The sequence below is a fragment of the Equus asinus genome, chromosome 9 (genome assembly GCF_041296235.1).
Source record: "Equus asinus isolate D_3611 breed Donkey chromosome 9, EquAss-T2T_v2, whole genome shotgun sequence".
In the NCBI taxonomy this organism is placed as follows: Eukaryota; Metazoa; Chordata; class Mammalia; order Perissodactyla; family Equidae; genus Equus; species Equus asinus.
The window spans coordinates 66,710,619-66,731,330 of NC_091798.1; the positions used below are offsets into that span (position 1 = coordinate 66,710,619).

General features: G+C 37.5%; 1 protein-coding gene across 2 annotated transcripts in view; it reads left to right on the top strand.

The window, feature by feature from the left end:
- Positions 1-20,712, top strand: part of EFNA5 (ephrin A5) — a 270,814-nt gene that overhangs the window by 216,314 nt on the left and 33,788 nt on the right. For both annotated transcript variants that reach the window (XM_014852977.3, XM_014852978.3), the window contains exon 2: positions 6,874-7,166. In XM_014852977.3, the coding sequence (XP_014708463.1) occupies positions 6,874-7,166 (293 nt within the window). The remainder of the gene's footprint in view (positions 1-6,873; positions 7,167-20,712) is intronic.

Consider the following 20,712-nt stretch of genomic DNA (forward strand, 5'->3'; position numbering starts at 1 on the left):
AACATGCATGTGTAGGAACTTCATTGGAATTTTCATTAATGGATAAATAGAGCACCAACTCTGAGTTCTAAATATTTTGTATCTTGTGCTTCAGTGGATGAAAATGTATGTGTTGTAGCATACAGCGTTTCAACTGATTATAAGTAGGAAACATCTTTGGAATTCATCCTTGAGTAGTTTTTTTTTTTTTTTAACTTGGAAGTCTTCACTTCTCTGGGCATTTTGGTTGTTCTTGGTATGTTCTAGAGCCTGGAGGAGCTGGATTGGACTGCTTGAAATGATGAGTTTCGGTCATGTACACCACCTCATTCAGCCTTAACAGCTGGCCTAGTAATGGTGAAACCGTTCATGACTATCTCAGAGCTGAAAAGGAAGGCTGATTACCAATACATTTGAAAGATAGATATATTTCAGTCCGTGAGAGGAAACATTTAAAATTAACAAAACAAATCCTTCTTTAGCCCCAGTGATGCTAATATTATTTATCGATCCCAAGTTTGATTTGCTGTTTGTATTTCACGATTTAACCTCTGCAGAAAAATAAAAAAAGAGCATCTTCATATTTAGGATATGAAAGCCATAAGGCTTGCATTCTGTGCTGAAAGGAATAACAGAAGGAGACAAGAAGAGACGTGTAATGCAACAGAGACTGCCGTCCTGCCCATCTCCTCACTAAACGTATTTGTAAACCAAATCCCATGTCTATTACAGGGCCCATTAGGCCCTTCAGGACAAATGAGAAATTCTTCTGGTTAAAAAGAGACATCTTATTCTGAAATTAGCCTTTAAATCAATAATAGTAGAATTGAAAGACTGTGCTGCCAAGATGTATTCACTCTAGATTTAGTTTAAAATTTGGGAGGAACCCTAAGCTGATAAATTTGCTTAATCTTTGACCATAAATCATATTCTTCCTTTACATTTCAATTTCAGAATGTAATATATTAAGTTGCCTTGTAATTAAAGAAGTGACATTGTAGTTCTGCTCAAATAGGAATATTATAACAATCACCTCTTTGACAGATTAAAATACATTTAAAATGTAATAATCAACTATTCAGTTCATGAGAAATAACATTTTCATTATTGAATCCTTTAAAACATTACAGGAAAGGGGGATAAAAGTGTCTCACAGCTTCCTAGCCTTTAATAACCACTCTGTCTCCTTTCAGAAATGCTGTTTCTGTATTTATGGAGTGCAGAAACTTCACTCAGGAGCTGCTTGATAAAATACCTTGGTACATATTTCCCTGGAAGCAGGCTCTCTGCTGTGCCAGCAACATATGCTAAAGGCCAATTTAGAACGTTTTAAATATGCACCATACCCTTCCTTTTCCAGCTACTAAAATGAAATGCATTTTGGCTTTAGCAAATGAGGATGGAATGAGAGGAAGAACACTGCAGGGGAAAGTGACTAAAGATGAACTCAGAGAAGGATGATTATGATGGTGTGCCTCTGCAGCCTGAAACCCAAGGCACTGCCTGTGTGTTCGTTGGACTTGGCCTCCCCAGCTGCCAATATCCACAACATAAGAGCATATGGTGGTAGAGGAGGAAGTAAGGTCAATGACATGAAAAACCATCCACTGAGAAAGGAAGCTAGGTGATGTCTACTTGCCATAGCAAACAGGAAGCAAGGACAGAGTAAGTTGAGAACTTCCACTTGAAGTTGGTAAAGGATTAGAGTACTCAAGTACTAGACGTCCCTTCTGTCAGGGACCCACGTTTGGAAAGAAATTAGTTAGCTAGAAGGACCAAAGTCCTTATGGTGCAGATTAACAACGGTCATGAAACAATGCTTTGATCTCTATCTCAGTAGAAAGTTGGGGGCGACACTGTTGATGACTAAATGAAAAGACAAATTGTCAACTCTTACCTCACTTCTGTGGTCTTTATTTCATTTGAATTCTGAGACTCAAGTCATGATTCACTTCCTACAGACAGGTTAAGTAAGGACAGAGTTATTAGTAATAGTTTTAAATTTATAATCTAAGCTGTATTTAGCTGTGGAATGTCATCAGGTGTACACTGAAGACAAACTAAGACACATACATCTGTGTATAGACTTTCTAGCTCCACTTTAGTTGTATTTTTGTTATCAGTAGCCCCGAAATGTGCTCTATATCCAACTCTCCAGGCAGCCTCTGGGTCATCAAGAACTATCATAAAGTGCATAATTCATTTTGGTGATTGAGTTGATTACAGAGAACTAGTTGCCATCTGAATTTTATTCTTCTTAATTAACTAAAATGATTCTTTCGTAATATATATGACATTGATTCTCAACCAAGTACTGTCAAGTTTTGACAAATATATACAATATATTCTTGCCATAAGAGAGTATATATACTATTATACGTTATTTGGATCCTTGACCTGAGTAGCCATGCAACCCAGTGGAGAACAAGGGCCATCTTCCTGTGCATACGAGATGTTTCCTGGTGCTTGAGACTTTTGTATTGTGAGAACACAGGGCAGTAATCATTTTACTCAAACACAGTCACTTTTCTAAGGGTGGTTACTATGCATGCTTTACATTGTAAACCACTGTGATAATTTAGTAGAGATTGTATTGTAATTATTGCTGGCTTGTTACTGTGCAGCGAGAAATTCTTATAGTTCATAATATGCAGCGATTTCAAAGAGGTAGAAAACCACAGATACAATGGATGGAATTAAGGATCAGTAGGAGTAAAGAGGAGACATTTACAAGAAAATTTCTAAGAAATTTACAAATGTGTTAAAGCAGCGGCCATGCTACCCATGGCATTTGTAAATATTGGCACGTGGAATCACTCTTCCTAGATGTGAATTTGCTCTTTTAATATGAGCTTAAGCTCATGAAATCTGTTTCCTGATAGGAAAAAAAAAATCCCTTTATGTGAATGACTCCTGAGCCTTAAAAGCACTTTATTCTGTGAAAGTCTGGAATGATGTGCGTGAGTCAGGAGCTAACCCTGTGATCTGAGGCTTGTTCTAAATGTTGATATGCCCTTCACCTTTCAGTTTAGGAGTTTGGGACCAATCTAGTGAGGAGAGAGCAGGGTCGGGACACCTTGCAGCAGGCTTTCCTAGAAGATCAGTGTAAACCGAATGGTACCAGAACTCTTAAGAGGCCTCCACTGGATGAGGAGAATTACAACAGCTGTAAAGCTTTGGAGCTGTTGTTGTCAGGAGGAAAGAGAATGTGCTTCAGAGCCATATAAACCTTGGGTTAAAATCCTAACTCTGCTACTTACTTTCTGTGAAAAAAAAAATGAACTAAGAGGATAGCAGCCTCTCTGAATGTCATTTCCTCATTGGTCAAGTGAAACAATTATAACTGCCCAATTAGAATTTCATACGACAGCCTATGTAAAGCCGAAACATAGCAGATCCTGGATGCAGTAAATGTTTGTTGTATTAGTGAATAAAGGAAAGAACTGAAACCCCATCAAGAATGAGAACCATCCCTCTGGGGGAATACAGAGTAGACCTAAGAACTTGACTTTAGCCATTAATCCTCTCAGGAAGTGGCAGAGTGAAGAGCTTCCTTCTGAGGTCAGACTGTTTGGGTTTGAATCCTGCCTTTTACCAGTTGTGTAACGTTGGGCATGTTGCTTGACTTTTTAATCTCCATTTCCTTCTTTTTAAATGGGTGTACTAACAGTGTCTATTCTGTGGGATTTGTGATGGAGATTAAATTGAGATAATGAATGTAACATAATAAGCACTTAATAATATTAACCATATGCATATGCTTCCTCACAGTAAGACCAGAAAAGAATGATTTGGTATTACTTTGTCACCAGAGGGCATGATTTGGGATAGTATTAAAAGAGATATTTAGATAACCCTAAATTTTCTTTGGATTGTATTTGGGTACGTTATACAGATGGCTTTTATGAGTTCCAGTTTATCATTGTTTTTATGAATATATTATCCATTCCTTGAAATTTACATTAATAAACTAATTTATGCAAATTAAAGATCTGAAACAGAAGTGTAAGTTGATTCAATGGTGAATCATCCTCTTTTCTTTTTTGTATGGATAGAAGGGTAGAAATACTAATTGCTGGCTCCACAGTGATTCACTTAATACCCCACACGAAGTAAAATGTCACCGGAAAGGGATAACTAGTCAAACCAGTGTAAAATGAGTCTTCCATCTCATGGTTTGTTTTATTAAAATTTTAGCAATATTAACAGGGATAAGGGTTGGAAAAGGGAAGTTAAATTCAAGGTGTCAAAAAACTATGACAATTTGTAGAATAAAGCAATAACAGAATGGGTCCAGACGATGGCAGTTGTAATTTTTATTTTCCCGTTTAAGCAGTGTCAAGTGCTAGTGGAAGCTAAAATGAGTGACACTTAGGGAAAGGAAAACCTTCCCCCTTGAATGTCTTTAAAATCTATAATAATAATATAATAATATAAAGTGCATCTGGGCATTGCCTTCTGCTGCAGTTCTTGCCTGGCTCCCCTCCAGAACTGTCAGGCTACTCTGAGTGCTGATGATTCATATCCCCGCACCCTTTTATCCGAACGTTGCAGTGTCTTGTCTTTGTACTTTGGCAGTGATGTTACCTTGATGTTCAAAAATCTTTTAAAAGCAACACAGTCTTTCCTTGCATCTTGACAAATCGTTGTCTGCCAGTAATGAAGAAAAAGTAAACCTAGTTCCATGATCATTGGAAACATAGAGAAATAAGTACTTCCATGAGTTTTTTGTTTTTAAAAACGGTTATGTATTTTGAGATCTTCTAACTGGAAAGTGATCTGATCCTCTTTCCTCCTTTCTCTTGTGTAAGTAAGCCTGCTGCTTTTCAAAAGCATGGATCAAATAGAGTTTTTGTGGATCATTGCATATTTGAGGACAGACTTCAGGATTTTCATATGATTTCCTTTCTTTGGGGATTTTTAAAAAAGGAAAGACAGGAATTATTTTTATTTCTATTGTATGCTCCTACTGCTGTTGTTTAAAAGTTAATATTCTGTTATTTACCCATTGTAATATGCTTTAGTAAATCCTGATAATAGCAACAATGCTTCACATTCACATGATGCTTTTCGTACATTTCTTCAGCTGAGGCTTGAAGCAGCCATGTGAGGTTAGCAAGGCAGATTCTCATTCTTATTCCAATTTACATATGAGGAAACTGAGGCTCAGGATGGTTTATGACTCTCCCACTTAACCTGCAGCAGATCCAGTCCTGAAATCTAGGTCTACTCACCCAAAATGAGTAATGCTTCCACTTTTACTATGTTGCATTTCAGAAAGGAATCTTGGCTTTGTCAATGAATATTTAGCGTGAAAAGTAAAGGTGGTGGTATTTCTATTGGGCTGAATATTGCTCACAAGAATGTGTTGAAGGTCTTTGTTATGTTTGGGTGCTGCATTTTAAGGGGAACACTGGGAAACTGGAGGACATGAGGAGGGTCAAGAGACTAGAATGATGAGGAGCCTGGGAACCATACCAGAAATAACCAAAGAAATCAGAATTTTCAAGTCTGGAGAAAGGAAGATACAGAGAGACATAGCTGACATCTCCAAATGTTTGACGGACTACCTGGTAGAAGAGAAATTAGATTTGTTCTTTTTAATTTCAGGCAGCAGAGGTAGGATCACTGGATAGAAATTACACAGAAGCAGATTTATGCTCGATATAAGAAGAAACTTTCTAACATTTAGAGATGTCCAAAAATGGAATAGACTAGCTCACCGTCACTGGGAAGTGTTCACGCTGAGACTGTCTGACTTGAAGATTATATGACTTTATGGGCGTTGTATTTCAGCAGTAACACAGTTTTATGAAGAACTGTCTAAGGAATCAGAGAAGAATTTCTTCACTAGCTAAAAACAGAGGGGTTTTGTAGGCTTTTCCACCCTGCCTTTAGAAAGTTCTATACATAAGAATTTCTGTTTCACATATCACTGGGTCCTGAGAATGCTGTTCAGTTGATGGGGAAGGGCATATTAGTTAAAACAAATACGCAAAACTTTTGTAAGATAAGAATCGAAGGAGACAATGTGATGTGTGCAGTGCTATGCATGTGCGTACATTGTAACTAGTTCAGGATGAAGTGGGCATGGTTTTTGCTATTTTCATCTAACTTGTTACTTTCACTGCCCCTCAGTCCAGCCTAGAACACAACCTATAAAATTAAAAGAGGTGGGGGGAAAAGCCATTCATTTTAGGTGGTTTCAGTTTTCTTAATATGGAAAGGGATAGGGCATCAAAACAGAGATTGGCTAAAATGAGGTTGTGGCATAAAAAGATTTACAAGGAGAAACACCTAACTAGGATCCGAAGTTTTCATTCCAGGTCTAGCTCGATCACTCGCTGCTTCATCATTATGCCGTAGGTTTTTATTTTCCTCTAAAGTGGAAGTGTTGTTCTAGGAATTTTCATTCCCACTTTTAAATTTTATGATTCTAAGTCTTTGAATTTTATGACTCTGATTCTCTACATTTGCATAGGAAATTCAGAATGGTCTAAATTCTAACAAAATTAATTTCTTACTCATTTATTCAAAAACGTTTATTAAATGAAACACTATTTTAGAAACATGAAAACTTTGCTTCAATATATGTGATTTTAAGAAAAGAAAACAGCAAATGACTATCTTTAATACTTAAAATGAATATGGAGAGGTCCATTTGTAGGGCATTTTGAAATAAATATAATAGATGTCTCTATAAAATGGCTTGTTGTTGCTTAAATTTGAAATAGCAACATTTCAAACCATGCCCCAAATCGTAATAGCATGTAATAAAAACTTACTATAATAAATCTTTTAGTCCCAGCATTCTTGAAGCTTCACCCACTGATTCCAAACAGTAAAAGTCTTTCCTCTATGAATAATCTCATCTTTCTCTTCCTCTTCCAACAGATTCCAGAGGGGTGACTACCACATTGACGTCTGTATCAATGACTACCTGGATGTTTTCTGCCCTCACTATGAGGACTCGGTCCCAGAAGATAAGACTGAGCGATATGTCCTCTACATGGTGAACTTTGATGGCTACAGTGCCTGCGACCACACTTCCAAAGGGTTCAAGAGATGGGAGTGTAACCGGCCTCACTCTCCAAATGGACCGCTGAAGTTCTCTGAAAAGTTCCAGCTCTTCACACCCTTTTCTCTAGGATTTGAATTCAGGCCAGGCCGGGAATACTTCTACATCTGTGAGTATATAGAGATTTATCATGTTGTGGGGCAGCTGCAGGAACCCAGACTAATTTTTTATCCATATTTCAGAGAATTGCAGAGAGCTGGACTCTGCATTACAGATGTCTCCTTGTAAATGCATACATCAGGATCCCTAGATACATTAGCTGGGAATTGAGAGCACAAATTAGATTAAAGACACAGGGCCTCTCCCCCAATGAAATTGCGTGTCAGCCTGTTCAGTGAACCACTGCTGACTTGTATTTCTTTTAAATGAAAATTGCCAGGAGTTCTCCAAAGCTCAGGAAAAGAAAAAGAGATTCCTGAAAAAAAATAAAGGAAATAATTAAATTTACATAGCTTGAAGTCATTGGATTTCTTATTCAGGTGTCAGCAATATCCTTTCAGTCATCCACATTTTCAGTGGAGAAAGCCAAAACGCCTGCAAATGTCAGCATGCTGACAATAAATACTCTCTTTGCACCAAGGAGAAAAGACAATTATTAAGAGCAGCTGTGTCTTTAAACAGGAAAGAGCATGAAGAAGTATCTAGAAAGGGTTCCATGGGAACTGGTACGAGTGAGTTTCCCACCTGTGAGCATTAAGTGCCTCTGTCCTGAGAGAGCTCTAAAACTTGCTCAGCAGACTTCTATATTAATCACATTGCCACGGCCTTGTTTTTTCTCCATCATATACCCCATCACTTCTTCAGGTGTCATATTAGTCATATGTTCTAGGTAAATGCTCCACTGTGCATAAGTCACCTGGGGATCTTGTTATAAGGCAGATTCTGATCCAGGGGGTCTGAGGTGGAGTCCGAGATTCTATATTTATAAAGCCTCCAGGTGATGCGAATACTGCTGGTCTATGGACCACACTTAGAGTTAGCAAGGTTATAGATAATATCTAATTTAGGCAACTTGCTGTGTATCTGGGCTTTCCTTTAACTAGTATCAAATATTTAAACTATCTGGCCTTTTCCATGTTTTCACTGTCAGCTGAAGGAGTTAAAACTTTATTTGTGGGGCTGGCCCCATGGCCTACTGGTTGAGTTTGGCCCACTTCACTTCAGAGGCCTGGGTTTGGTTCCTGGGCACAGCCCTACACCACTCGTCAGCAGCCATGCTGTGGTAGTGACCACCATAGAAAATAGAGGAAGATTGGCACAGATGTTAGCTCAGGGACAACCTTCCTCAAGCAAAAAGAGGAAGATTGGCACAGATGTTAGCTCAGGGTGAATCTTCCTCAGCAAAAAAGAAAAAAAAAAAGTTGTTCAAAAGTACATTTATCGAACAGAGTATCATGGCTCAGAAATGTTGGGGGATGCAAGATGAAATGATACTCCCTGTCCTCAAGGAGTGACCATCTAGTGGGGAGCATACATGTAAATAGGCAGTTAAAGTGTAAATCGACAATTGCTGAATGAAGATAAATGCAGGAGCAGTGGGAACATGGGGGCATTGTACCTTACCTGCGTGAGAGAATCAGGAAGTGCAGCTGCACACAGTGTGTATAGATCAAGCAATACTACCCAGTACGCTTAGCATCACCTTTTCACCCCTGCTTGTCAGACAAACAAGATAAAGAACATTCCTGTTTTTCTGACTCATTTCTTCAATCCAAGTGTCCCCACCCACTCCTAACCCACATGTTTTAAATCTACAAGGATTTCTAGCTCCTCTTCTCCAGAAAGCAGAATTTTATAATAAGCCGGATTTCACCATTGCAAGGGCACTCTCACTTATACTGGAATTGAATTTAAAAAGGAAATTGAACAGTACCAGTTTTATTATTTCAGTGCATATTTCAGTTGTTAGTCATGAGAAAACATGTAAAAGCCTTGATACTATCTCACATTCGATCCATAAAGTAAGAAAAGGAATATTGAGTCTCTCGGATGGAGGAAACGCTGCATACAGTGAATTCACACGTTCTCAGGCAGCATGTTCTTGCCTTTTGCTGATTTTTTTTCTTTGTGAAAGAATCTCATTCAGCAAATGAGAAAAAGGAAAGCAGAGGACTTTACTTGTGGGACAGCAACTCATTAACTGCCTAACTCTAAAATATCATACTAATACAAGAAGAAATTATTGCCAGTTTCCAAATTTTTATATTGGTTTCTCAGATTAAAAAACAACAACAAAAGCAAAGCTCCCAAATGAGTAGAAGTGCTAAGAGGGGAAAGATACTCACCAGCTAACTAGTTGATTGCATGATTATTAGAAATTATGGAATCCACTGAGGTTCATAAGCAAGATGTTATTATTCAAATATACCCATAGTGCTTATGACTGGTTTTTCCTCATTTGTGGTTAAATTCAATATTTCACTAAAAATCATTATGTGTCTTCTATAACATTCATTTAACAGAGTCATTTAACTGTCAAGGGCTCCTGTCAAAGTAATTGTTCCAAAATGCTTCAAAATATCAAGAGCTTTTTGCTGTTCAGCTGAGTTTAACCTGAATTACTTTTTTAATGAAAGGTAAAATAGCACAAAATTAGCAGCAAAGAGATGTTCATTTACAAGAAGCACAGTGGCCTGGCAGTCAGTCAAACTGAATTTTCAACCATGTTTTAGAACCACAAGAGCATCTTTCCCTGTCTTTTTAGTAGTGAAAGAGTTCCCTCCCTTTCTCTCTCTGCTGAGAGCAGGAGTGGCAGAGTTAACATGGATGTCTTACAGACATTTCATATACTGTGGTCATAATTAAACTAAAGGATTCTTGGGGGAGGATTGGCCTTCAGTTGAATTTTCCTCTCTCCTTATCTGCGTGGAATGAACAAGATGATGGGAAATGGCTCTCTTCGCACTTACTACGTTAGGAGAAGCTCTGTTACTGGTCTCGGGAGCCAGCCTCAGGGCCCACCCGTCTATTTTATACAATGTTCTTAGAGGCCAGGGGTAATTTTTAGCTCCTTAAGGCCTTCAACTCTCTTTTAAGTTTTTAAGAGAAAAAAGAAAGCTCCAGCCTTTTGGCAGTGCTGCTTTAGGGCACCAGAGGAATGGTTAGGTTTAGCGGTGACTGTAAAGAACCAAACTTCAGATAACGAACTAGGATTTGGGGGAAAGGAAGAGGAGTATTTTGAAACAGGATCTCCACCTCATCACGTGCACTCAGAGAGGACACAAATCAGAGCGCTCTTAGCGAGTTCTGCTTTATCCTCCGTGAGATGGATTTCCTTCTTAAGTTCTTTAAGTTATACAAATTTAAGAAAACACATAGTTGGAAATATCTTATATGAAGTTTCTAATTTACTTTAAAAAGAAAATATCTTTCACAGTTCTAGATCCTTTATTTGTCCCAAGAATAGCTCTGTGTTATGTCTTCCTTTCTTTGGGAACAGGCAGGATGTGAAGTTGTTATAATTGCTGGTGATTGTTAAGGCAGACTGAGCCGGTTCTTGAATCTGATAAATACTGTCTTTAATCTACAGGAGCTATTTTGGTAAGAGATTGGCATACTAAAGTAATTACAGAAAGTTGGTGGCGTTTCTATCAGTGATAGATTTGCAGAACTGCCTGTCAGTGGATTATGACAATGGTCATTTATATAGACCTCCTAAGGCAAAGAGTTATTTTAGAAACTTGAAAAATACTCATTTTACAAATGATTCTCATACATATTAACCTAATGAGAACATGTTTGGAAAAAGTTTTGCTGTTATTTTTAAATCAGAAGAGGCAAAGGGAAATAAATAAGGGCACTATAAGTTTATTTTTCTATCAATAGAAATACTGATTTTGAATGTCCTCTTTTATAAAGTAAGGAAAGCTGAGTTCTGGGCTCTTCTCTTGACCTACCTAGCTGTATGATCCTGGGTAAATCATTTAATCTCACTGGATTTCTAATTCCACATCTATAAAATAATGTGGTTGCACTAGATGATTTCAAACATTTCTTGGAGCTTTAATATCCTAATCTTATTATATTTTATCTAAGGGTCTGCATCACTAAGGTGAGAGATAACTTCTGTAAACTGGCCCAGCCCAATGCCTTACTTAGTAGGAGTTCAATAAATGCCAGTTAAAGGGATATCTGTAGGGAAAATGCAGAGCCGAGAGGTGTATTAGAATTATTGAACTGGTTCCATCCCTCTCACCCTGTCCAATCCACCATCATCTCTGTGGTCTTGACTAGTGTAGCAGGCTCCTTTCCCCACTCATGTCACTAATCTGTCAAAGCCCTCCAGTGACTTCCTATCTCACCAAGACAAAAATTCGAAGTCTTTAACCTGGCCAACAAGGTCCTTAACTGCTCTCTTCTCCAACCTCAGCCTCTTGGGTTTCTTCTCCTACCACTCTGACTCATTGTCTCTGCCCCAGCCACCCTGCCCTCCTTCCTGGTCCTCATACCTGTCCAGAGTCCCCACCCCCCACATCAGGGTTTTGTACTTTATCTTCTCTCTTGCTGGATTCTCATTGCCCCAGGCATCCATGTCCGTTGCTCTCCCTTTCTTTAGGTCTGCCCTAAAAAACATCTTTATCAGAGAGGCTAGTCTGGCCTCCCTTATATAAAGATAACATCTCTATTGTTCTCTACACTCTTACTCCGCTTTATTTTTCCTCAAGCACTTAGGGCGCCTGACTATCTATTTATGGTTGTTAGTTTACAGCTGTTTCTGCTCTATGCCGCCCTGTATTATGTGGTTTGGCTCATAGTAGATGTTCAATAAATAAGGGTCACTAGTGTTCGCATAGCACCTACTCTGTTGCAGGCACTGTTCTAAGCTCCCTACTATTCTCAAAACATCACTGTGAGTTACTGTTCTTATTCTCCATTTACAGGTGAAGAAACTGAGGCATAGCAAGTTAGGCAACTTGAAAAAGGTTCACACAGATAAGAAGTGACTGATCTGAGAGGAAATTAAGTACTCACTTAAGCAGCTAAAAGGAAGTGAAGAGATAAAGTCCTAGGTCCCATATGCTTAAAAAGGAAAAAACCTACTTTATTTTGTATTAAAAAAAGATTAGAAACCATTACCACGACTATTTAGAGAATATTGCTTTATTAACTCTACTGGAAACCCCAAATCAGATAGTAGCAAGATACATCTTAAACACATCTATGCATTTTCAGCTCTCCAAAGAATACGTTTCCATCTCCAAAAGATGTTTCAAATGTGTCTTCCCAGATGGTTGACCCTTTTAATACAACAGCTTCAGAAGCCAGAAAAGTCGTATTTTCAAAGAAATTCTTCATAAATCCACTGAATAGTCAGCATCGAGACTGAATCACGATTGCACACTGATTCAGGAGTGAGTGAGTTTCAATGAGAGACCTACAATAAGGAAGACAAAAGTCATTTTCTGAAAATGATACTAACAAGGCAGAGAATTCTCCTGGCATTTGCTACATCTAAAGGATAGCTGATTTTCCTCAAAAAAAAGATACTAGGAGTAAAGATAGTTTATAGTCATAGCACCCAGATGGAAACCAGGAGTTTCTGGGAGATTATTAAGGAACACAAATTCCTAAGCTTATTCACAAGGGAACTTGAATAGACATGTTGTTTTAGTATTGTTCCATCATATGGATATGGTGATAGAAGTAGAGAGCTGAAAAATGTCCATTTCTTTGAAGTTAGAATCCTGAAAATCTCATTAATGAAAAGAACTTTCAGAGAGCTGAGGACTTCTGCTCCAGTCTTGTTGGTATACATATTTTTCAAAAGGAGAAAGAAAAGCATGGAGAAAGTCTATGTTACTATGGGCATCATTCTTAAATCCATAGTATATAACTACTTGAATGCATGTGATTAACTGCTAATTCTCTACTTTATGTACTTAATTAAGAGTTTACAGTCTTAAGCTGTGAGGAAATTTTAATATGCACTATACGGTTTTTAAGACTGACAAAATAAGTAGCAAATTCTTGAGGCATTTTATTGAAATGATCAAGATCAGCTACAGAAATCATTTGATTGTACAACATAGTTATTGACTATCCTTTAAAAAGTGTAAGAATCTTCAGTAAATCCAGAGAATACTGATGTAAAGAAAGGCCTGCACTTGCCAGCTGGATTTGTGCCAAAAGCTTATTTGCAGGTGAGTCGTTTGGTACTTAGAGTGTAGTTTCTCAGAGAAGTGTTTCTAAAATCAGGCAAGTTCTCCATAATGTGGAGAATTTGCTTAACCATAATATTGATTTAGAACTGTATATTTTCAATGAAAAATAGGAAACAGCATCTAGAAGAGTGGTTCAATAAATATTTGTTGAATGAATAAATGCCATAATAAACCAAATAGTAAACCAAATAGAACAAAAAAGCAATTAAAAATTTTTTTTATTTCTTATATGTTAATGTTTGAGAAAAGGAGATAAAGGAGAAACCCTAGGTTTTACTGCATCCACTGCAGCAGTTCCCTAGTTTCTTAATATTTTTTGATCATATGTTGGGCTAAAATTACATCAAAGGAGAGAGCGGAACATGGTAAAAAAAAAAAAAAAAAAAAAAAGGCACAGACTCTGGTGAATTCAACCGTGGGCTCAAATCCTCCTTCTAGACTCTTAATAGCTATGTGACTTTGGGTAACTTAACCTTACCAAGCCTCACCTTCTTCATCTGTAAAATGGGTATATAATAATAGTTTATTTTCATGATCTTTCTTATTTCCAAGACTCAATTAAGGAAATATTTTTTAAAGGATCAGTCAACCACCAAAAAGATAACTTCAATAATCCACATCCAAAAAATCTTGCATCCTTTGAAAAGTTAAGGCAACTTGAATAGCCCTGGTTGATATTTTAGTTTGATAAAAAATCTCCTCAAAGCCTAGTAAAGATTCACGTTTTAAGTCCACGCCCTATATTCTGAAGGAACGTTACGCTAGAACTACATCTGCCTCAGGAACTCTTCATTTCCCTGTAGATGTCTGGGTTTTCAGCAGCTTACTTTAGTAATCTACATTAAGAATTATTTTGGTCCTGACAGTTCACGCCAATCGCCTTTTTTCTGAGTTGTTCTCATTGAACTAGAAGAGTGTCAAAATGGCACATTTATCAAAGCAGGAGGTAATCTTTTTCATCCTTCCTAGTCTTTTACTCTTGCAGGGGAGGTGACTTGTAAGTACAATGTACTTTCTTAAAACGAACAACTCAATATTTGCTTCAATGTGTGTGTGCATTTTGCTTTTATTATAGAAAAATGTTTTTGACTACTGGAGTCTTATTTTAGCATTAAATGCTCTAGCATATAGATTCAAGAGGTTTATAAGTGAAATTTCCAGAAGGACTGTGGTCAAATACTAGTTCACCTCTTGTATTCTTTTGGTATGTAGACTCAGAGCATGGTATTCAGAAAGCATATTTATATTAATCGAGAAGGGAGTTGAAGGACAATGTTAGGAAATTGACAGATTTTAATATTTTTTTAAAGTGGAAGAGAATGAATGTGGCACAAACATCAAATAGTAATTGCTCAGATATAGATACAGAGTATATCTTAGGCACTAAAATCTACTTTGCTTTTTTTTTGGTTTTATTTTGAACATACAATGGAACAGTTTTTCTCCACTTGGACACTGGAAGTTTGTCTGGGATTATATCAGATTTCTGTATAAAAATAGTCATTCTATTCCCTTTGTATACTTCCAGTGGTCTTTAGTGAACCTGCAAGAATGCACCTTTTTATTTAAAGAATGAGTTTAGAGAATTGTGTCTGTTTCAAGTTGTCCCTAGCCATCTTTTAGGAAGGCATAACGGATTTCAAGGGCTCTTAAATGCAGGTTAGATAAAGAGCATGAAAGAGAATATTGAGGGACTTCAGGATATTTTTCTGGATTAATTGTAAATTTCTCTTATGAAAACAGTTGTTGATTGCCAGGTGCACTGTTAACCTCGTGAACAAGAATGCTTGGCATCAGCCCAGGCTCGGCTGGAGCATGGACGCTTCACCCAGCGTGTTTCAGATAGTCTGAGTAAATCAAAGGGAGAGGACGCAATTGACAGGGACACAAGATATTTTTAAACGCTTTATTATTTTTAAAACCTTTGTCAATATTTTAGAAAGAAACACGTGCCCTGTTTAATGACCTGACTAAAGGATGAGATACTGTTAAAAAGAATCAGAGAAATTAATGCCGGTTCTGTGAAAAAGGGAACTGGAGCAAACGTCACTGCTTAATAGATTTTGACTTTGGGAGCGTTCTTAAAGCTCACAAAGGGAGCCTTAAAAGCTGTGGAATAATTGGGACTTGATGGAAATTCATAGTATCAGCCATAAAAAAGTAAGGCTCATAAGTAGTCTTCCCATTGTTTGAGTTTTTCAAAGGCTGTGACACTCAGATAAGAAGTTCAAAAACAAAATAATTTTTATTTGTGCTCCTTTTAAGAATTTAAAATGCTGTTATGAGACTAAGGGAACATGCAGAGTTCTGACCTCCGAAGCGGGAGAAAGGGATTATGTCACCTTTTCCTTCTTTTTACCCCACTGAGATTAAATGTTGAAATGGAACAGTTAAATTAAAGGATTGTTCTTTTTATCCTTAAATGTCAAAAGTGGCCACATCTCCTAGAGAAATAACGCACCTGATTAATTGTGTAATTTCGCAAGGAAGCAGTAATTCTCAGCCTTATAAACATGTAATGTACTAATTTGGTTTCAGAGTTAACTGAAAACAGTTTAATGAGCTGCTGTATCATGTGTATGTGCAGGGTTGCATAGAGCAGATGCCAGGAGAAATGGAAATAACATGCCAGTGACACTTAGAATAACAGTGTTTATACTTCATTGACTTTGGGTTGTCAGCATGCTATTCTCTGTGTTTCCCTTAGTAACTTATTAAGGCAACTGAACTCCAGTGTGATGATATCTAAGTGTCATTTGTTGTAAATTACACAAGCATGCACACACCAAACGCATAGTCAATCTTCAGAAAAAACCAATACTTCCTCGTAGAGATGGCCACAATGTTATCCATAAGACAGGCACACAGAGTGAGAGGTAACTCTCTGAGCATTGTACGTGCTGGAAGAACAGTATTTTGGCCTTTCATCAGAAGAAATACTATTTCTACCAATTTTCCCACTCATCTATTCTTGCTCTATTTTAACAGAATGGTCGCGTAACTCTTGGTTTGAAAGTTGTCATACAGCCTCACAGCAGGCTTATATTATCTACAGAGTTCTTTATGAGGAAATATAAATCACCACAAATGAGACTTTTCACAGCCAGAGATATGTAGAAATTTGTGTCAGTGCTTTGCTGGCTTGCTAAAAAATATCTCTAGGCTCCAAAGCGCTCTCACAACTCATCCCTGCTCCCTACCCTTTTGGGAAGCAATTCTCAAAACTTGAGATTTATGGTCAGAGAGCTGATAGTGGCTATAAAGTTTTCTATTTTCTCTTTTCTTTAATATTAATGCAGAGAACGAGGCATTATCATTCATTATTTTAGTTCATGAGTATCCTGTGGGCTTGGCATACGGTTTCTGGGGATATGGCTTTCCGCGGTTTAATAAGGGAAATATGTGGATTTTGGCAACAGGCTTCTTTTCCATCAAAGATTTTTAGGCAGATTGTAGAAAATCCCCATCAGGAACAGAATTTTAGTATATATGCTATATCTAGGTTTGGTTTTAAAATTTAAAGTTTTATGAAATATTAACTCATCCTGAGCCCCCAAAGTAAAATATCATGAATTGGATATTCAGCCTACAATTATTGTTAGAAATTAGAATGATAATACCTTTCCATTTTACTATTTTCAGAGATATACAATATTTCCACCTGGCTTTATCTACATTAATGGGAGAAGTTTTAGTTTAGAGTTTAGCACTCCCTTTTGTACCCCCATCTTTAAAAACAAATAATGTCTCTGAATCATTAAAAAAAGAATATACTGTTTTTAATTTAAACTTGCCAAGTTTTTAGTAGCTTTAATATCTAGTTTCTAAAATAAATTTTCTGTTTCTAATTTCTTTTTCTTACAAAAATTTTTAAAAGTTAATTTTTCTCCTTAGGTACATGATCACAGGCTCTGACTAAAATCTGAATTGATGGACAGTTTCAGTGGGTCCTCAGCCTCAAATTCAGAACTTTTTGTTCTATTTTAGGCCTAATTTTTGAGGAACAAACCTAAACAGAGTAAAATAGAGGCCAAAGAAGTGAATAGGTACATTTTCCACTTTTAATAGATTGCTAAAGGTCTTGTTGTATACACTGGGAGCAATTCATTTCACTAGGTTTGAGGCCATATGATGAATGCAGCAATGATTTAAATGAAGTTTAGTTCAGAATAATTATTGTCATAAAAGCAGCCTTTTGCTGAAGGCTTACTCAAGCCGTGACTGATAACTGCTCCCTAACACTTGTCTGATAATCATAATTCTAGTGATTTAGCATTTATTGCCACTTTACGATGTGCCAGGCACTGTATCAAGCACTTACCTGTTTTACTCATTGAATTCTCACCTGTGAGCGTAGCTGCTATTATTATACCCATTGTAAAGATGAGGAAACTGAGGATGAGAGGTTAAGTAACTTGCCCAAGATCATGTAGTTAGTAATAGAGTCATGATTTGAACCCACGCTGTTTGACTCCAAGCCTAAGCTGTTTATTCACTTGCTTCATAATAAACATTTTAAAAGAAATTAAAAGGAGACAGAATTCCAGTGCCCTTGGTGAGTCGTTGTGCAAGCCCTACCTACACCCTGGAAGTTAAGGCAGATTCAGTTCTAAAAATGGCTAATGTGATGTATAGAGGGAAGATTCATGCCAACTTCTCCCTGAGATTCACATACTAGGAGGTATATGGGTTTTTAAAACAAAGTAGAGCTTTATTGAATGGTGTGTGGGGGCAGAACATGATGCCGTAATAAAATGTGTCATTCATTCTCCCTACTTCAATTGTGATGAAGACATTTAATGATTAGCAAGACTGTTGAAAGTATGTGTCTCTTTGGTTACCCGGAGTCATTTTTCAGAGTTTTAAACTCGATTAACAAAATCAATAGCACAGTGTAGGCACTGGGGAATATATTGCAAAACCTCCTGACCAGCTGTTTCAACCTCGCAGTGTGTTAATATGACATGTTGGGGTTTGCCTTATCTTGTCCTTAAGCAGCACGGCAGCTGCAAATTACTGTTTCCATTACTGTTATTAGTTGTAGATGCTGTTGCTGCTGCTGTTCTTTAAAATCCACCAGTTTTCACAGACTTGGAGTTATTAACACTTTTGCAAATTCAAGAAAGAGGAGCGGAGAGTGTGTAGGAGAAGGGCTATTCTGAGAATTTATAACATTTAGAAATTTGAGAATGGAGTTCCAGAATTGCAGCAGCTGTGTGCATCACCCAGCTTTACACACAAGGACTCAGGGCACTGGTTCATGAGGGCGATCGCCAAAGTTGGGGAGATCCCCGGGCTGCCCTCCAGAGAACAAGCTTCACACAGCTCAGGTGGATTTCCTCTCTCACCTCCCTCCCCTCTCCTGACAAGGAGATCAGAACAACAAAGACTTTGGGATCAATGAAAAGAACAAGTCTGACTGAAATGGAATATACTTGGAAAATAAAACTGGATAAATTGGGCCAGATTATGGAGGGCCATTAATTCTCGTCTGAGGAATTTGGAGCTTATCAAATTCCAAAGGCCAAAGGCAGTAGTATGTTTTTGAAGGGGAAACTCATTTGGGCCTTATCATATAAATACATAGAAATTGGTTTTAGAGCTAGGTGCTGGCTGGTTATAGAATCATAGCTAGCAGGTAGTGAACACTTATCCATTCCACCTTTATATATATGGTCTCATCCCTATGTTATCACAGCGATGTGTTAGGCGGTATCCTTGTCCCCATTTTACAGATGAGGAAAGTGAAGTACAGGCAGGTCAAATAACTTGTCTAAAATCATATTGTTCATGTGTGATGGAGTCCAGAGTTGAGCTAAGGCATTCTGGCTCCAATGTTCACGCTCTTCGCTTTTTTCCATGTATGGCAAGTAGTGTTCAGAAGCTTATTCCATAAATAGTACTAGTGCTTATGAAGAAATTTTTCTAATCTCAGAGATTGTAATACCCTTTACTTGAATTTCTGTTGTTTCTATATTCCCTTCAGCTTCTTTGCCATAGTTAGAGTTTTAATTTTTTTTGCATAAGCTTTTATGATGTTTTTATTAAGTTGAATTGCTAAATCAATAACATTTGCTGGATTATTAATTTAACCAAATAGCAGAATTTCTGACCTTTTGATACAATGTGTTAGTTATTATTAAAGTCCATTTTAGAAGATTTATTGCAGCTATTTCCTGAAATATTTATATTCAAAATGCTGCATAAATCCATTTATTAAACTCTACTTGGGCTGTCAGTACTTGTGCATCATTAAATTTGTAGAAAATCTATAGTAGCTATAGAAGGATACACTTCAGTATTATGTATTATTTTCTCATTAGTCCACCCAACAGTACTTACTGAGCTGTGTGTACCCACCAGCCCAATGTAGCAGGCACCATAGAGCAGCAATAGAAAGTACTCAATGTTAATCTCTGTCTTCCAGGAGCTCACAGTCCAATGTGAGAAAAATAAATAATGGCAAAAAGAGAAATAAAGTAAATTACAGGATTGAGACTGTCCGTAAAAAAGAGAGAGAGAAAATTGCTTCAGGAGGAAGACATTAAAGATGTGAAGTGCTGATCTGAGGGACAAGGTGGAATTCTGGTCTCAGGGCTTAATTCACTATCCTAACTTTAGTGACCTACCTGCAAAGGGCGGTAAAAATGCAGATTCTAAAAACCTGCTTCCAGAAAGTCTGATTCGTTAAATTTTATGAGGTTGCAGGAGGGACCTTCATTTTTAACGAGCTCTCCAGCAGTTTTTCTGGCAGGTGATCTTCCTACCACACTTCGGGAAGATTGGCTAAAAGTGGGATAGATGAGTCAGTTGCAGACATGGAAGAAGTGGGGAGTGGAGGGTCTGAGTGAGTGGAACAGCAGCATCGGTGTTGAGAAAAGGCAGTCTCTGTTCTGTGAACGTTTGTATAACCGAGGGAACCCTGGCGAGAGAGAGACCAAGCTAGTCTAAGATAAAGCCTAAGATAGACTGAGATTCTAGGAGTCAGCGCATTGACGATGGTCAGAACAAAACCTTCTGCCTCACCAAGCAAGTGTCTCATTTGCTTCATCCATAAATAAGCTAAAATTTCACCAGGCTAATTCAAACAAGAACCCCTTGTTACAAGAACAAAGGTAACCCTTTGGGATTTTTGTATTTCTTAAACAATTTTTTCTGACTTCTTGTTATGAAATGAATTCCCTTTACAAAGTGGTAAGCTGCGTATTGAGGATAAGCATCAGAAAGCCACAAAAAAATAGAGAGGAAACAGGCAAGATGTCAAGTGATAAGAAATATTCATTTTGGACCAACAGTTTAGAAGGAAAATGTGTACTTGAGGAGAAAGGAAAAAATAGTGAGGAGTTTCTGTAATATTCTATTTATGTACCATCAGGGTTTTGAAAGGTGCATTGAAGAAGGGGGTGCCTATTGTCTGTGACCTTTCGTGCTTGTCAGTTTATGTTTTCTTCTCCCCGATGTTTATTAGAGTCTGATAAAAGAGGAGTATATCTA